Source organism: Colletotrichum gloeosporioides, assembly GCF_011800055.1.
Source record: "Colletotrichum gloeosporioides strain Lc1 chromosome Unknown consensus_10, whole genome shotgun sequence".
In the NCBI taxonomy this organism is placed as follows: domain Eukaryota; kingdom Fungi; phylum Ascomycota; class Sordariomycetes; order Glomerellales; family Glomerellaceae; genus Colletotrichum; species Colletotrichum gloeosporioides.
The window spans coordinates 190,458-207,838 of NW_025544655.1; the positions used below are offsets into that span (position 1 = coordinate 190,458).

The 17,381-nt window shown below is 53.1% G+C and overlaps 4 protein-coding genes across 4 annotated transcripts; 2 read left to right on the forward strand and 2 right to left on the reverse strand.

Moving 5' to 3' along the window:
- Window positions 1-396: 396 nt before the first annotated feature.
- GCG54_00006597 (uncharacterized protein) lies at window positions 397-2,081 on the reverse strand (the record flags this gene model as incomplete). Its single annotated transcript, XM_045406596.1, has 3 exons — window positions 397-874; window positions 930-1,397; window positions 1,456-2,081. 3 exons carry the CDS (start codon window positions 2,079-2,081, stop codon window positions 397-399), a joined length of 1,572 nt encoding a protein of 523 aa, XP_045269848.1.
- A 956-nt stretch (window positions 2,082-3,037) lies between these two features.
- GCG54_00006598 (uncharacterized protein) lies at window positions 3,038-3,749 on the forward strand (the record flags this gene model as incomplete). Its single annotated transcript, XM_045406597.1, has 3 exons — window positions 3,038-3,477; window positions 3,546-3,634; window positions 3,697-3,749. The coding sequence occupies 3 exons, from the start codon at window positions 3,038-3,040 to the stop codon at window positions 3,747-3,749; spliced, it is 582 nt and encodes a 193-aa protein (XP_045269849.1).
- Window positions 3,750-4,058: 309 nt separating this feature from the next.
- GCG54_00006599 (Glutathione synthetase) lies at window positions 4,059-5,796 on the reverse strand (the record flags this gene model as incomplete). Its single annotated transcript, XM_045406598.1, has 4 exons — window positions 4,059-5,082; window positions 5,131-5,279; window positions 5,333-5,408; window positions 5,489-5,796. 4 exons carry the CDS (start codon window positions 5,794-5,796, stop codon window positions 4,059-4,061), a joined length of 1,557 nt encoding a protein of 518 aa, XP_045269850.1.
- Window positions 5,797-7,502: 1,706 nt separating this feature from the next.
- GCG54_00006600 (5-aminolevulinate synthase) lies at window positions 7,503-16,802 on the forward strand (the record flags this gene model as incomplete). The annotated part of the gene is made up of 5 exons (XM_045406599.1): window positions 7,503-12,197; window positions 12,253-12,786; window positions 12,885-13,043; window positions 14,859-15,225; window positions 15,277-16,802. The coding sequence occupies 5 exons, from the start codon at window positions 7,503-7,505 to the stop codon at window positions 16,800-16,802; spliced, it is 7,281 nt and encodes a 2,426-aa protein (XP_045269851.1).
- Window positions 16,803-17,381: the final 579 nt, after the last annotated feature.

Below are 17,381 nucleotides of genomic sequence, written 5' to 3' on the forward strand. Positions count from 1 at the left end.
CATTTCATTACTGCTGATCATCTCCCAGATGTCAAGCAGACCCTCTCGTGTGTCTCGTCAGCCGTGTGGTTCACGGCAGACCCGCCGTTTCAAGCGGGGTACGAGGGATGCACTAAGAAGGTTGGTCAACGGTCATGCTCGTCCTTCTTGACGAGTGTGACGTGCAGAAACAGTTGGCGGTTTCTTGGTGGTGCTCTCAACAGGTGCTGTAAGCTGGACGAACGTGCAACACACGGGATAGTGGCGTTTGCGCATGGTCTTCCACCACATGGAGCCCTCTTTTTCGTTTGAAATCCCTCTGGGTCCCTTCAGCAACTGGGTAAAGTTCGAGAGCATGTGGAAAGTTCGACCCGTAACAACAGGCAAGGAAGACTTATGGAATCATCTCCGGCGCTCCTAACTGTAGGTTTCTGGTTGTTCCAAATGCGCTTGAATCATCGTAATTAACTCCGGCTGAGGAGAAAGTCGGGGTAACCAATCATCTTGAGTTGATTGCTCCGCTTGAAGGTGGTTCACGTCCGACCCCAAGTGTGCGTGCAAACGGGACTTAGCCGCTGGTATCTGTTTGCCTGAGAACCCGTGGACTCCCAATCGGCCGCGGAAAGAGCCAGTGAGGTTATTTGAGGGAGAGTCCCCGTGGTGACAGCCTCCCTCAGGTGTGTCTGAGGAACACCTGGCAGCGGTATAATCTTTTTGCTCGCTAATCACACAGGGCTCGGGTTCTATGACGGTAATTCTCATGTCGTCGGAAGGGTCGTTGACCTCTGTGGTGTATGGTGGAGGTGGCGAGGATAACGAGCCTTGTCCCTTTGAAACCTGGCTAATATGAACAGATCGACCGAAACTATACTTTGGAGACTTGGCGAGCACTGACCTGATAAGTTTTGGTCAGCAACGTGATAAATCTGTTCGGGGCGATTAGCCCTCACATTGAGACTGTCCCCCAGGAGCCTGATGGAGTTGGACCTGTGCTTGATGTGGCGTCGTCACGTAGTCTCGGGAACACTTTATCGAGACGCATGGTCAATAAACAGTGACGATATGTATCCATTGAGTCTTTGCTCATACCGAAGAAGACGAAGATTGCTGCTGTCGTGATGATTGGTAGGTAGTTGGAGTTGAGTTCGAAGAAGGTTAGTTGGTCGTATGGGTATAGGATTACCGAATCCCATGGCCAGGCGCCGTCACCATAGTGAATTTCCTTGAAGTCGAATGCTTGTAAAGGGAAGTAGATTTTGATCTGGTAGACCGCATAGGCGCAGGAAATTGGGACGTAAGGAACAAGAATGCAAGTTGTCATCAAGAACAACCTACGCCGTGTTCGATTCGATCTCGCAGCGGTTGAGGAGTTTGAGACGAGAGCAGAACGAGTTGTGCTCTCGATCTGCTTAAATCGTCTCCAGGTGAGGACTGCGCAAGGGGTTAGCAGACAGGTCTGTCATGTTTCGAGTTGACTGGCCTGAGTAGAATCCTGCCATTAGAGTCACAACTGGGATTGGCAGTAGGAAGAAGACGATACATGGCCAATTTGGTGTTGTACTCCATAAACACCCCTTGAGTGTGCCAATGATGTATCTCTGTCCTGCCAGAGGATATAGCCAGCCGACTTGAATGACGGGGAGCGGAAATATTATCAAAGCCTGGAACCACATCCTCTTCCTTTTCTCGATGGTAGTGAGCGGACCGGCGCGGTCTAGGTTGACTTGCTCTGCGAGATTTCGCATGATGGCGGCGATAGATGTGGCGTAGATGGTCAACGCAGGTTGGTAGAGGTAAGGGTGAATATCGCACCAGATCCAGCCTCTCCACCATTCTTGGATGTTGTCGTCGCGCCAGATGAGAGAGTTGACGACTGTAAGAATGTTAAGAAGCATGACTGTGGAAACGAACACAACCGCCGCAAACTCGCCGTTCCGACACAGGTTTCTCAGTGGAATCAGACAAACCAGGTTGGCCAGGCATGCGGAAACCACTCGGCAGATCAGGTTGGCTTTCATAGAAGGTGTCGTATAAGGTGCTGTTGGCAAAAGAGGAATTACTTCGAGGCTGCGGGCCATCAGGCTTTCTGAAATGGGTGCCATGTTCATGGAAACGAGAGACCGAATGATCATGGAAAACGAAGATAGAATACTTCCTGGCTTTATGCCCTTACCAAATGGTGCGACCAGCGCACAACGAATCGCCGGATGGTTAGTGGATTAGAGCCATGTGCTAGCGGGAAGGGAACGCAAGAGGCGGGAAGTGTAACTGGAGGAAGTATCCTTCGCAAGCCGAAGTTTTCTGGAGGGGGAAGGAGGAACGAGGCCAGATTGACGTAGTAGTAGTAGTCGTTGTGGCTAGCAGTGGCAGATGAACGCAGTCGCGAAAGGAAGGACAGCAGGGCGATGTATGTCCTGCCGGTAAGGTACAAAGTATCTCGCCCCTTCTTCAAGGCGGCTACGGAGGAAGCCTCTGATGATACGAAGCCTTGGCGAGAAAGGAGAGGGGCCCTCAAAACCTAAGAGAGGAAGGGGCACTCTCGGACGCAACTGCAGAGGTCCTGCTTCAAACTGCGTAGAAACACATCCCAGGCAACCCGCGGGCCGCATTAACCTGAAGACGTATCATATCTTACCACGAAAGAACAATGGTGCAGACCTTGGTTAAAGTCTAAGGCTGATGGACGTGGCGGTTACGAATCTCCGTCCCAGGCTCACAAACTTGACCTGTCGAGGATCAGATGTGACTGACCAGCTGATCATGTCGCATTTGCGAGCGAAACACAACTCTGCCTCCCCTCCCAAAAAAAATTTTTTTTTTTAAAATTTTTTTACGATGATTCATTCACTCAGAAGATGGTTCCCCCTGTTAGTGAGCTGTTGGGCTTTACATCACCCAGGCCATTGTCATGTTCTGAGGTCTGATGTGCCTGCGTTAAAAAGATGCCCCCTGCTGGTTCATGAGAAGTCGCCAGCTTACTGTTTAGATGCATAACACCCGATAGCAGCACTACCGAAGCGACGCATGAACCTCATTCCCAGATGCACGGGCCACGTCAATGCTGGCCCTATCTGGGGAAGTTAGTGATCGCGTCCAGTCGCGTTTGGCGCGAGTTCAGCTCACCGCAAACCTCTCGCCGACTCGTGTTCACCATCGTCTTGCTTCATACACTCCTTTGAAACCCCAAACACCACAAAAATCGCCCTTCCAAGCCGTCAACATGTCCGCCACGCTTTTCCGCCGCGCTGCCGTTGCCCCGCGCATTGTCGCCCGTGCCTTCAGCACCTCCCCCACCCACAACGTTGCCCGCATCTCCATTATCGGTAACCTCGCAGATACCCCCGAGCTCCACGCCACCAGCACTGGCCGCGAGATCGTCAAATACGCAGTCGCCAGCAACAGCGGTTCCCGCGAGAACCGCCACACCAGCTGGTTCCGTGTCACCAGCTTCGCTCCTGAGGGACCCGGCCGTGACTTCCTCCAGAGCCTGCCCAAGGGGTACGATATAGCGACACCACGTTCGCTTTGCGAGAATTTCTGACGGCTGACATTTAATGACTCCTTAGAACTATGGTTTTCGTCGAGGGCGATGCCTCCATGAGCACCTACCAAGATGCCGAGGGCAAGACCCGCAGCTCTCTCAACGTTGTCCAGCGTATGTTCCGATCGATCGCTTCACACAAAGTGAAATATTTGAGCCTTCTAACTCTCCCTCAGGCAACATTGAGGTCCTTAGACGCCCTGCCACCGGCACTCCCGCCAGCGAGTAAATACGTCCTTCAATGCTATGAACCGAGTTCTTTATGTTGAATGACGACTACGAGAGCCCACCATCCGATGTTGACTTGAAAATGGCCCTTCTCCACTCTGTGCCGGGATTTCTTTTGTGTGATGACTTCAAATCGGGCCTGATGAGGCACGTTGTACAAAACTTTCTGGGGACGATAATTGATACCACGGGTTATGCTCTCTAACGCTATATGTATCCTCGATGACACGCAAAGCTCGATACCGGCCCCGGTTTAAGCCCGCGGCAGGCGGCCCGAGGAGTCCGATGGCTTCGTCTGCTCCAAGAGGCATCAAACAAGAGTACAACTGTCCATGCACCCGAAGCCAGCCGCGACTCCGCCCTCATTGCTCGTGTCGCCCTTGGTGCGGAGCAAGTAGCCGGCCTCCTCGTTGTGCACTATCTCTCCCGTGCCCTGGTTCCATACCGCCGTCCCGTAGATGCCCAGTTCGCAGATAACACCACCCTCCTCAAGGTTACCGTTGCGGAGAATGATATTGTCCTGCTTAGGTGGGGTGATCAGCTCCATCAGGATATATGACCCCCAATGAGACTCGGGGGTCTTCTTTAAGAATTCGGGAATGTCCTCGCGGTAGTGGTTGTTTCCACCGCCTTCCCTCTGGGGTTTCAGGACGTAGTTCTTGCACAGTTCGGGATCCTGGGCGATCTTGCGCGCCTTGAGACCAGCCTCGGAATCGTCCATGGGGAAGATGTTGGTGAAGGTCTGCCACACCTCTGCGGTCTGAGGGGAGTCATCGGCAATGAAGCGACCCAAAACTGAAGGAGACGATCCAGATCTCGGCGTTGCTAGAACTTGTTGAATCTTCTTGCTGCCTGCCAACTGGGTCAAGACAGTAGGACACTTGATTGCGGATGACCTCTCCAGGTGATAGCGAGCCTCCCATGTGCTCTCGTCGGGATAGTCCGACGGATCATACCAGCATCGAAGGTATGAAACAGCGACCTCAAAGACCTTTGAGGGATCTCTAGGCACTTTGTAAAGCAGCTGACGCTTGGGCGTGTTTGCGATTTCGGTATGCTTGAGTAGCTCTGAGAAAGGAATGCGAAACACCTGGACCGGGTTAGGAGAGCTGATGAGTGCATACTCGAGATGCCGCTGGTCGAAAATGTTGCGCTCGCCACCTTGTACAACAAAGATTACACACTTCGTGTAGCCGAGTTCCGAGGGGCCGTACTGGTCGAAGGCAGCGCGGATGCCGCCTGCAAGACCCTGGGCACTCTGGTTCTCTGGCAAATCCAGAGAGCCTGACTCAATAGAGCGGTTCAGCAGGGGGTACTCAGAGACAGAGAGAAACCTGCTGGTATTAGCAACGCGCTCTCCCGAACAGATGAGACAGACTCACTTGTGGAGGAGCGAAGTACGAGACGAGAGACCGCCGAAGGACGCAGCTATCGTGTTGAACTCAACTTGCTTCACCTGGCGCTTGGGTTGACCTGATGAGACATCCTGGTGAACAAGGTAATCGGACCTGAATAACCCGAGTGAAAGGTTCTTGACCCAAATTAGCTCAGCGTCAACGTACAACAGCATCCAAGCGGACGAACCTGGGTGTAGCCCTCCTTCTTCACTCTCAAATGAGTATCCCAAAGTTTGCCGATGAAGTCGTCGCCGCTCTTTACCCTGTTTGAAGTCAGACATAATCCAGTGGCTTCAGCGTGTATCATTACGACTCTCCCACACAGAGCGTTGCAGGAACTCACTCATTGACCATCTCGCTCAGAAACTCTTCGTCCCTACTGATGGCGGCATACAGCTCGTTGTAGGTCTTCTGAACTGACCGCGCTTGTGCAAAGCACTGCTTGGGGAATGGGCTGGGGAAAAGCGTGACTGGCACGTTGACTGCCAGGATTCCCTTCGGGTCTACATCCGCTGAAACAACGGCGGGAGGTGGTCGAACAGACAAGCCGTTGCCAATCGCCCAATCCTTGATGGTATGCACGAGCGCATCCTGCTCTGGCTGAGAAAGCCGAGGGGGGTATTGCTCCGTAGTAAGTGTTGCAGATGCCATCTTTCAGCTTCAGCGCCCACAAAGCGGTTGGAAGTGCAGAAGGAAGAAAGACCACTGAAATCCCGATGCCTGTTGTTTGAGAATCAGAGGTAGGAAGTATAAGGCCCGGAAGGTGTCCTCTCTATCTCAGCATTAGTAATTGAAGTGCGCTCAAAATTATGTAGGTGGTAGACGTGCTGAGAAATCACTCGTACGAGTAGCGTTGTATGATCTTCAATCCCAAAGCTTAGCGTGGTGTTGCGTAGGCTACACAGCACGCGTGGAGTCTCTCAGATGGCGAGCAGATTAAGTCTGGACGATGACGATGCTACGAGACGTTGGCCCTGGGCATTTAGCAATTGAGAGGATGAGGGGACATCACAATTGAAGGAGGGGGAGGCTCTGATGGCCCCACTGCGAAGCCCCGCGACTAGGTTTCCCAGCTGAAGAGTAACTGTCCTGCACGCAGGATGCAGCGAAGACGTGCCCGAGCTAACTACCTTAGGTACGGCAGTGTGAGGCAAGGCAGACGGCTAGGAGGGAGAATCGAAAATTTAGCCAGGCCAAGCGCCGAGGTATCTTAAGGAAAGACATCACGTCGCAGACAAATCATTTACATGACATAAGAGGCTCTTTCATCTTGGCGTTGAGAAAGATCAACGGGGAATTCATGTCAAAAAGCAGCAGGCTCAAGCTGCAATGCGCTGGTCTTACTTACCCCTCCACCCCACTATCTGTTTCTTCTTATCTGTACCTTATCAATTATCTTAACACCGAAGCCCATCACGTGTCAATAGTGGATTCTCAAAATTAGGTAGAGATGATTAAAGCCTTCCATTGATGGTACTGCGCCGCTGCCCGCACTAGTGGCAGTGTATACCTACCAAGTACTTACCTAGGGACCCAGGCCCCTTATCGACTATGCCAGCGGACCTACCCTGCTGTTACAGTTATCCCCGTCACATCTGTAGAGGCGCTAGAGGGGATGTGGGTCGAGAACGACTTCCTCCGCGACTTCTACACCAGCACGCGTCGTGAATTGAGAAGTCATTGCACCTGCTGTCTACCCAGTCAGTTGATTTCTATCCTTCCTGCGCATTCAAAAGCAGACTTCCCACACGCCTGGACTCGTAGTCGATCTTTCTCAACGTCACCCCCGTTTTTTAACTGTCCGTCCCTCGCGTGTCGACGAGGACAGTCCTCGGCTTTCAGCCACCGCTCACCACCCGTTTGCCTCGCCCGGGGTTTTATTCCTTTGTCTTTTTCTACTTTCCGGGGACCTTCCAGAAAATTCCTTGCCTTCACCTCGAGCTCGGAAGAAGTCCTTCGACTAGCGTCTCTACCTCATGCGGAGATGATTACATCGCTGTATACGACGTCTCTCTATCTCACGACACCTACGCCGATCAACACTGCGGCTGACAGCTGCCAGATTCGTCGTAAGTCACACCTCAAAATTTACACATTCTGTTCTCGTGGCTACGCGGCCCCGCCTGCGTTATTCTGGCGATATCCCTTCAGAGCATTTTCAAGAGATCTTCTCTTCAGACTTGTTTGGAAAGAACACAGCTCATCTTTCTTGCTGCCCAAAAAGGTAGTGCCCAAGCACTCCTGGCGGGGGCCAGACTCAACGCACCACTCATTCCACCTCACATCTTCTGTTCTAGAGACCGAAGACGACTACTAACGCTGCAACAGCATCGCGCCTGATGGCATGAAAAGTCAAAATGGCAGGCACCGATGGCGATCCCTTCGACTGGGATGTCGACAAGGTGGTACATGAGCTTTGCATCGCCGACAAGCGCCCCTGGCTGCCCAGACAGGCTAGCAAAAGACCCGATCCCCAAACTCTTTCCAACGCCCTGAGAGAGAACGAGATCGATGGAGAGACCCTGCTGACATACGAAGATGTCATGTCATCCACGAAAGGCCTCCTTGAGACCCTGGGTCTCACCAAACCAGCACACCAGATGACTCTGGTTAAGGCCATTACTTATCTCAAGTCCAAGAGCGCCGGTTACCGACAGCACAAAATTGATTCAGCGAGTCAAGAGCTCGAGTCTCAGAATAGCTCTCAGGAAGCGCCCGTCGACGATATCCAACAAACTCCTCTACAGCAAGAGTCTAGCCCACCACAGTCCTCCAGTGATCTACCTCGTCGTGAAGAATCCATCGCAGAGCAGCTCGTCGGTTTGGCAAATACGAAGGCGAACGGCGATCTCGAGGAACCGCCTCAGAAAAGGCGGAGACTAGCGCCTGTCTTGATCTCCACGGATGTCGCTGGGCTTGGCGACGCAAACTTTCCCCACGCGGCGACAGGCGTTACACGACATTTTCCTCGCAGTTACTCGAAACCGGATTGGTTGGATACCACATCCAACGCCTACTTTGGCACTCAGGCTTTGATTACCGCTGACCTGGTCCCCAAGTCGAACTTCGTCGTCAGCGAAGACAGCACGCTCGCACAGAGTGAGATCAAAGGCTTGGCTCCGGCGGGAGAGCATGTCCTCGACCTAGCTACTCGTGGCAAGGTACCTGCGGGAAAACGTCGTCAGATACACCGGGCTATGTCACGACTGTTTCGTAAAAATAACGAATCTCTGAACAGTCTCAACAGTGGCTTTCACCCCCAAGTTGAGCCCTCGGACGAAGGAGATGAGATTCTGCCAGCTTTCGGCGAGTCAGACGACGAGGAATACGATTCCGACACCATGAGAGAAATGGAAGAAGAGGCGGAGGAAATCAGACAAGAGAAAGCCCGGAAATCCCACTTGCTTTCTGGCGACGATGTCGACCGCGTGATGCAGGAAGAAATACTGCGCATGGAAGAATCCTGGGAGGAGAGAAAGCTTCCCCTGAAGCAAAGACATGCGAAGGCGCTATGGAACCGAGCACGCCGGCAAGGTCTCAAGCGGGCTATGGCACAGGCCCACGCACGACTGGCGGGGTTCACCAACCGGATTGAGAAGCTCTGCCTCGAGATGCGACGGAATGAGTGGCACGACGAGGATGAGCTGAAGAAGCAGATGCGCTGTCTCGAGGCCAGCGTTGAAGATCGGAAGAAAGATAGATGGTTCCTCGACGTTTTGCAGGGCCCCGAGCCTCCTGGACCAGAGTCATTGCCAAGGTTCCTGTTACCGACTGCTCAACGCGAGGTTCTGTCCGATGAGGACGGTGAGGTCATCACAAGCGACGACGACGATGGCTTCGTCATCGACGATATGAGAGGCATTGCGTTCACTTCCGAGCCGGTTGAGACTCGGCCTGGTACCCCCATGGACCTAGACAACCCAGAACAGACGGTAGAGATTGATCAAAGTCCCTCTGCGCTGCCACAAGAATCGATGGCCAAGACCTCTGTAGATCCCGGAGGTCATCAGGTTATCGATCTGACATTTTCCGAATCTGAAGCAGCAGCACCGCAAAAAGTTCACATCAGCCTGATTACTCCAACCAAGCCGAGGGATGTCCGTCCGAGCACGGAGATGGATGTCGATGAGCCGCAAACCTACCCTGACGAGGATCTTGAAATTCCGATCGATCGACCAGCGGAAATTGCAGCTATTCCACCGGAAGTCTGGAAGGATCATAAAGACCGTGAACGACTCTTGATCTGCGTCTTATGGAGAGTCCAGAGGAAGAAGTTGCAGAAGGACGTATTCTCAATCTTCCTCAGACTGACCTCTAGCTCAGTTTGGGAAGATATCATTTTACCGGCATTGTCAGACGACGAGGGCCGAGAGTTCTTTGGTGAAGTGTGCAACTTGGCAGCGCGACTATTCAGAGTTTTCGCCCTCTGCAGAGTTCAAACTTCTGGGTCTAGCATTACGAGAAGGATCACTGGCACCAAGGCGAAGAAACTTCGGGCGCAAGCGGCGCTTTTCGAGCTCTTTTATAACTTTATGAGAGAGATTGAACCTTACTTCGTTGATCAAAACGAGACAGATGCCGACTTAGAGGACTCGGAAAGACCTTCAGGTGACGACATTGAAGACTCTTCGTCTAAGAGACGAATGAAACCCGTTGTACTCGATCAAACTGCAAAAGATCTTCGAGAGACCGACCAGCAACGTTTGCAAGAGCAGGAGAAGCGACGGATCGAGCTACGTAAGAAGCTGGCCGCGTCCGCCATTATTCCCAGCGACAAATCGCGGTTGATCATCAACGAATCCAAACAGGATGATCAAGGCTTGATCTACATAAACGAAGACATAGGCCGGCGAATCAAAGAGCATCAGATTCAGGGCGTTCGCTTCATGTGGAACCAGATTATCTGTGATCCCAAAGTACGACAGGGATGTCTCCTGGCTCACACCATGGGCCTCGGCAAGACTATGCAAGTCATTACTCTGCTTGTCGCAATCGCCGAGTCAGCACAGTCTCCCGATGAATCCATCAACTCCCAGATACCGAATGACCTGAGACAATCGAAGACCTTGGTGCTGTGCCCGTCCCTATTGGTCGATAATTGGTTGGATGAGATGCTGATGTGGGCTCCCGAAGGCCTCCTCGGGCCCTATTTCAAACTCGAATCTGCTACCAAACAGAACGAACGGATGCCCATCATTCGTCGATGGGACGAGGAGGGTGGCGTCATGATCATTGGGTATGACATGTTCAAGCGGTTGGTTGACGAACCTGGTGAAGAGCTGCCGAAGGAAAATGATGGCAAAACGGCCTGGGATATTCTGACGCAAAGCCCGAACCTGGTCGTAGCCGATGAGGCTCATAAGTTGAAGAATCCAGACTCCAAGATTGGCTTGGCTGCTTCACAGTTCAGGACTCAGAGCCGGATTGCGCTTACCGGCTCTCCCCTTGCGAACAGCGTCGAGGAATACTACTACATGATTGACTGGGTAGCACCTCGATACCTTGGGCCTCCTTCCGAATTCCGAGATCTTTACACCAGGACAATTCAGGAAGGCCTCTACGAAGACAGTACCCGCAGCCAATTCCGCATGGCCAAGAAGCAGCTTGCTGTCCTGGAGAAGACAGTGGCCCCAAAGGCACATCGAGCTACCATCAAAAGCCTGTCGAAGAATGACCTTCCGCAGAAGACAGAGTTCATCCTGACTGTCCCGGTCACGGACTTACAAGCTCGGCTTTACGACGCATACCTTCAGTCTGCGAGGGGCGACGCGGACCAACAGGTTTCGTCAAGGATCCTAGGAATTGTCAGTAATCTAGGCCTTATCGTCAACCATCCTAGATGTTGGCAAAACAAGCTTGCACAGGAACGCCGTCTAGACACTAGCAAAAACCCAAGCAACCGCTCAGCTAACCTAGCGTTATCTCCGGCGGTGGTCAGTAGCGGACTCAAGATGATGAACCGTCCGAAACTCGACATTCAATCTGCGGTTTTGTCATGGAAAACGCGTCTCCTCGTCGCCATTCTTGCCGAAAGCGAAAAGATGAAGGACAAGGTTCTTGTTTTCACATCATCAATTCCGACAATGGACTACTTGGAGAACCTTCTGCGCCAACAAAAGCGCAAGGTGGCGCGTTTGGATGGGTCTACACCAATCAACTTGAGGCAGCAACATATCAAAAACTTCAATTCTGGCGACACTCAAGTTTACCTCATCTCAACAACCGCCGGAGGAATTGGACTGAACATCTATGGGGCAAATCGCGTTGTCCTCTTCGACTTCAAGTACAACCCTGTCAACGAACAGCAGGCAGTCGGCCGAGCTTACCGGATCGGCCAGCAGAAGCCTGTTTTCGTCTACAAGCTTCTGTCTGGAGGCACATTTGAGTCTGCAATGCAGAACAGATCCGTTTTCAAAACCCAGCTAGCTTCTCGCGTTGTGGATAAGGAGAATCCAAAGCGGTGGTCGAAGAAGGACAATGAATATCTAAAGGACCGCGAAACACCGCCGCATCAGGACTTGACTCATCACATGGGCAAGGACAGCGTCCTGGATAGTTTGCTGAGCAACCCGGAACTCTCACAGGGTATCTGTGACATTGAGACTACGGATACCTTTGAGGAGCATGATCCGGACGATGTTCTAACAGCTGAGGACAGGAAAGACGTGGAAGACCAAGTTCGTATGCATTCTCTTCGCATTACTGACCCTGAGGAGTACAGGAGACTGGAACAGGAGAGACTGAGCCGCGCAATGCCATCTGTGGTCGGTCAAGCCATACCTCAGACTTCGATTCCCCATGCAGGGCTGCCTCGAGGCACCGTTACCGCTGCTCCATTGGGAAGCCAAACCCCGATCAATGCACCAAGCGTCCCGCAAGTTCTCGTGAGCCACCAACAGAGCCCAGCAACCCCTGGAGGGCCAACTACAGGTATTAGTCACGCAGCTGAGCAGAAGCTACCGTCTGACCCGGCTGTTCCTGGATCTGCAAATACGCCAACTTCATCGGTACAACCAGTTCTGAATTCGGGAACGCCCCACCAAACTCCCGATGTATGTCCCTCGCAAGACTTGTTTTAACCTTATGAACATGGCTAACGATGTGCAGTCACGAGGTGCTCCACCGATGCCCATAGCTGGTGCTAACACTCACTTCGGAACTCATCCTGAGAACATCGCGGTGCTGGACGGACAAAATGCATCTGCTGCCGCTATAGAGAGTCCCAAGCCGCAGGCCAAGAAGGCGCCTAAGAAACGCCCATCTTTGATCAACTGGCCTTACCAATTCGAGCAAAAGATCATGGAGGCGTCCCAGAAGGTTAAAGATACCGAATTGCTCGTCCGAATCACAGAAAACCCCAAGGATATTGCAAAACGAGTCGCACACTCTACGTGGAAAATCAGGGAGGACAAGAATTTTGGCGAGTGGCCCAACCAATCTCACATGAAGGCACTCTGCCGCCTCATGGAGAGTCCGAGGTTCGCAGCGGCAATCCTCACGGGACACTTTACTCCAGCTGAGCTGGCCCTCGCGCCGTCCGTCGAGGCACTGGAAGATATGGAAAAGGCGTTGGCGCAGCTCGGAGACCGGGAGTTTTGCGAACGGTTGAAATTGGGTACCGACCAGCCCGAGGAGCACAACGTATGACCCCGCCATGCTCAGTTATCCTTGATTTATACGCCTCTCTGCAGCTACTTCCTCGAATTTCACCTAGTCACGGCTAATCCCTTGATCAACAGCAGTTCCCGAACGCAGACGGTCGAACGAGTACGTATGCTACGGCGGCGAATATACGGGGCCCAGCGAATTTCGTGATGGACGATATGCAGGTTTTGAGGGACGTGGAAGGTCGCAGGCAGCATCGAACACCCAGACTTCCAACATGGGCTAGCAAGGCTGTCGAGGAAGCCAGTTTCGGGGAGCAACGACCACGGCCGCGGAATCCTTTTCAGTTATCACCGTCGCCTGAGGGCTAACGGGAGATATCATGTCTGTTTTAGCTGTTTGGTATTTTTTCTTGGAGGGAGTTTTCCACATCGCATTGAGGAACGGAGGATATTGGAGTTGCATGACATTCACGATACCCTTTGCTAGAGGCCTAGAGGAGGGATGTCAGGCATCCGGAGAAAAAGTCTGAAGGGAGGTGGCCTGAGGTTTGCATTAGTATCGGCGTCAGGGCCATAAAGACCCAGAGAGATGAATCAAGACGATGTGAGATCTCAGAAAGGCCCGAAATCCCAAGCTAAGCTAGTCCCTGAGAGTTGTTTTGCACCATACATTGCACGTGACTAATGAGGCTTTGCGTGGTGTATCGTTTGTAAAGTTGACATGCTGCGAGCGTGGGCTTTTGGGCAAGATTCTTCAAGACATATTACCTCGACGGGCATGGGAGCTGGAGGGGCAACGGGGATGGTTTCGGGGAATGCAGCGTCACAGTGACTCCTCTAGGCCCCATCACGAAAATTACACGTTGATGCCGGGCCGGAGGTTGGTCATTTTGAGGCATCCTGGACGGAGTATATAGGCCAGCTCGGGAAGCGCCGTAACCGGCGTCTTTCGTACGATGTTTGGGGGTCCACCCGAGGCTGATTTCAGGAGGTCGAAAACGAGCAAAGTGGATGCTTTGAACATATGTGATTGGATAGTTCTCGAATCTAAGTCGTCTACGGCGAGGGAGCAGACACCGGGGAGGGGGGCAAGAAGAGAGCAAAAAAAAAAAAAAAAAAAAAAAAAAAAAAAAAAAGGGGGGAAAANAAAAAAAAAAAAAAAAAAAAAAAAAAAAAAAAAAAAAAAAGTACATGGTGAGCAAGAAAAACGTGCAGGTAAAAGTGATCTGAGGTCTGGTCCCTTTGAACAGGGGTTGGCTGGGGGCTCGGTACCGTCCAACGAGATGGCGGGCAGTTCCCCAGAAATTGGCTTTAGATAAATTTTGATTGGCTCAATGGCAGATTTTTCTGGACCCTGCAGAAGCCGAGACACCGAAAATCGAATGCGCGCAAGTGCTAGGCTGGGCCACTCGCCCATGGGTGTCCCCCGTGCAGCGGCACTAGCAGCGCTCTGCAGACTGCAGCCCAGCCCACTAAAAGGGCACCTAGGCTGATGGCAACCCACAATCGGAGCGTCCCTCAGTGGCCGCAGAGGCCGGTGGCTGCCACGGCTGCCCCGCCGTCGTTGGCCCCAGACGTGTGCAACACAACGCCAGTCAGCCAGTCAGCCAGTCAGCTCGTCCGAGGGCCAGCGTCAGCGTCCTCCCGTCCAATGTGCGTGTCCGCTGTCCTGGCCTGTCCTCGGGTTCGTGGTGCGGTACCTACGGCACCGTACCTTACCTCCTGAGGTGGGTGGTACCTTACCCTGCGCCCACCGCCGCCTTTTTGTGTCATGGCGACTCTTCACCGGACGCACTAATAAAGGACGGTCCGAGAATCTGGTCTCTTTTATTCCTCGCTTCTCCTCATCCGCCAATTCCTCCCTTCTCCTCCTTTCCTACCAAATCCCGTCTTTGTCGATCAAAGTCGCCCCTTCAACCCTTCGCCAATTGACTTGTGTTCGGCTGCGCGCTGACACTTTTCTCTGGCAACTCTGACCCCGTTCGCCAACGCCGCACCTGATCGCCACACCGAAACAACCGTACCAAAATCTACTCCGTACCGCTATCCTCGACCGACGGACGTTACACGAAGTTCCTCTTCAACTTGCCAATCGTCACTATGGAGGCTGCTCTGCGTCAATCCAAGGCCATGTGCCCCTTCTTGAAGAAGGCCTCGCCCGCTAAGCTTCGCGCGCTGTCTACCTCGGCTCGTCCCCATGCCGTCCAGGCCCCTCAGACGGCCGTCGCCGTTTCCCCTTGCGGCGGCACCATGTCCAAGTTGCAGCTCCTCGCCCACCGCTGCCCCGTCATGGGCAAAGCTCTGACTGTTCAGTCGGCTCAGTATGGCCATGCTGCCAAGACTGCGAACTCGTCTGTCGCCGGCATTCGCGCTTTAAGCACCAACTCAAAGTCCGGTCGTGCCAGCATCCATACCAGCCGCAGCAACGATGCCCGCGCCGTGGACACTCCTTTCGCTAACGGACATGACAAGAGTATGTGATATGTTCCCAAAAAATCAACAGCAACAAGCTAACATGTTCCAGCCCGGCTTCCCCCGAACATGGCTACTCGCCACAACTCTGCGAACAACGTTGGCATGGGTAATTCGGATGCCTCGAAGGCCAAGTTTAATTACGAGGCCTATTACACGTCCGAACTGGAGAAAAAGCATAAGGACAAGTCATACCGCTACTTCAACAACATCAACCGTCTGGCCAAGGAATTCCCCCGTGCCCATATGGCCGACAAGGAGGAGCGTGTGACTGTGTGGTGCGCCAATGACTATCTCGGAATGGGTCGTAACCCCCACGTCTTGAAATCAATGCACGAGACCTTGGACGAGTACGGCGCCGGTGCTGGCGGCACGAGGAACATTTCGGGTCACAACAAGCACGCCGTCGACCTTGAGGGCACCATCGCGAAACTGCACGCAAAGGACGCAGCTCTCGTCTTCAGCTCATGCTATGTTGCCAACGACGCCACTTTGGCCACCCTGGGCAGCAAAATGCCTGATTGTGTCATTCTATCCGACAGCTTAAACCATGCCTCCATGATCCAAGGTATTCGTCACTCCGGAACCAAGAAGATCGTCTTCAAGCACAACGATGTGGCGGATCTCGAGGCGAAGCTGGCTTCTCTCCCCTTGCATGTTCCCAAGATCATTGCATTCGAGTCGGTCTACAGCATGTGCGGCTCGATCGGCCCCATTGAGGCCATTTGCGACTTGGCGGACAAGTACGGCGCCATTACGTTCCTCGACGAAGTCCACGCCGTCGGCATGTACGGACCTAATGGTGCAGGTGTCGCGGAGCACCTTGACTTTGAAGCACACCAGCAAGGACGCCCCAAGGGCAGTATCATGGATCGCATCGATATTATCACCGGCACTCTTGGCAAGGCTTATGGATGCGTTGGCGGATACATTGCCGGCAGCGCCAAGCTCGTCGACATGATCCGCTCCCTTGCTCCTGGATTCATCTTCACCACCTCCCTTCCCCCTGCGACAATGGCTGGTGCAAAGACCGCCATTGAGTACCAGATGGATTATGACGGTGACCGTCGTCTCCAGCAGCTTCACACCCGCGCGGTGAAGGAAGCCCTCGGCGACCGCGATATTCCCGTCATCCCCAACCCATCCCACATCATCCCGATCTTGGTTGGCAACGCCGAGCTTGCCAAGCAGGCATCGGACATGTTGCTCCAGGACTACCAGATCTACGTGCAGTCCATCAACTACCCCACCGTTCCGGTCGGCCAGGAGAGACTGCGTGTGACGCCCACTCCGGGCCACAAGAAGGAGTACCGCGACCAGCTTGTGCAGGCCATTGATGAGATCTGGACCAAGCTTGGCATTAAGCGCACCTCTACTTGGGCTGCTGAAGGTGGCTTCATCGGTGTTGGGGAGGCCAATGCGGCCCCCGAGCAGCCCCTGTGGACCGACAACCAGCTTGGCATCGAGCAAGCTGCGAAGGAGATTAAGGCTGCGGGCAACATCAACAGCGGCTTTGTCGAGGCCCTGTTGGAGCGTGAGGCCAAGACGGCTGGTCAGGCCGTGAGCTCTACTATCTGATTCCGTTCTCTGATTGGGATTTTGCCCAATGTGTTCAACGTTGATATCTACGGTGAGCTCAGCGGACCTTGACCACGTTCTTTGGAGCGATCAACGAGTTTTTGATATTTTACCACGCCCCGTGACTGATTTCTCTTTCGATTTGAGATTCTTGTCTACCAATCACTGGTGACTAATCTCAGTGTTGGTCGCAACACCAATAGTTTACAACCAATATATGAAATGTCACATATTGACATCTTTCATCAAATCAACTCTCAGTGCGCTTCAGTGACATGCCCGTCCACGTATCCGTATCGATAGACTTCATCCGAAAGCGAGCTGCATCACAGCCCACTGACTCAAGCCACGATGAACCCGGCAACGGCAATTGTTGAAATCCGTTCAGCTGAGAATACGTACCGTGCTGAGTGTGACGGGCCAAGAAACGGACTTTGGATATTGCTTAGTCATCACGGGCTCTCTCTCCGCCGGAGTGCTCGCAACTCCGTCTCCAGCGGAGAGACGGAGCAAAATCGTGAGGACAAGGCCCCCGGAATCCACCCCATTGGCCAGAGCTGCCCAGCCATGACTTACACG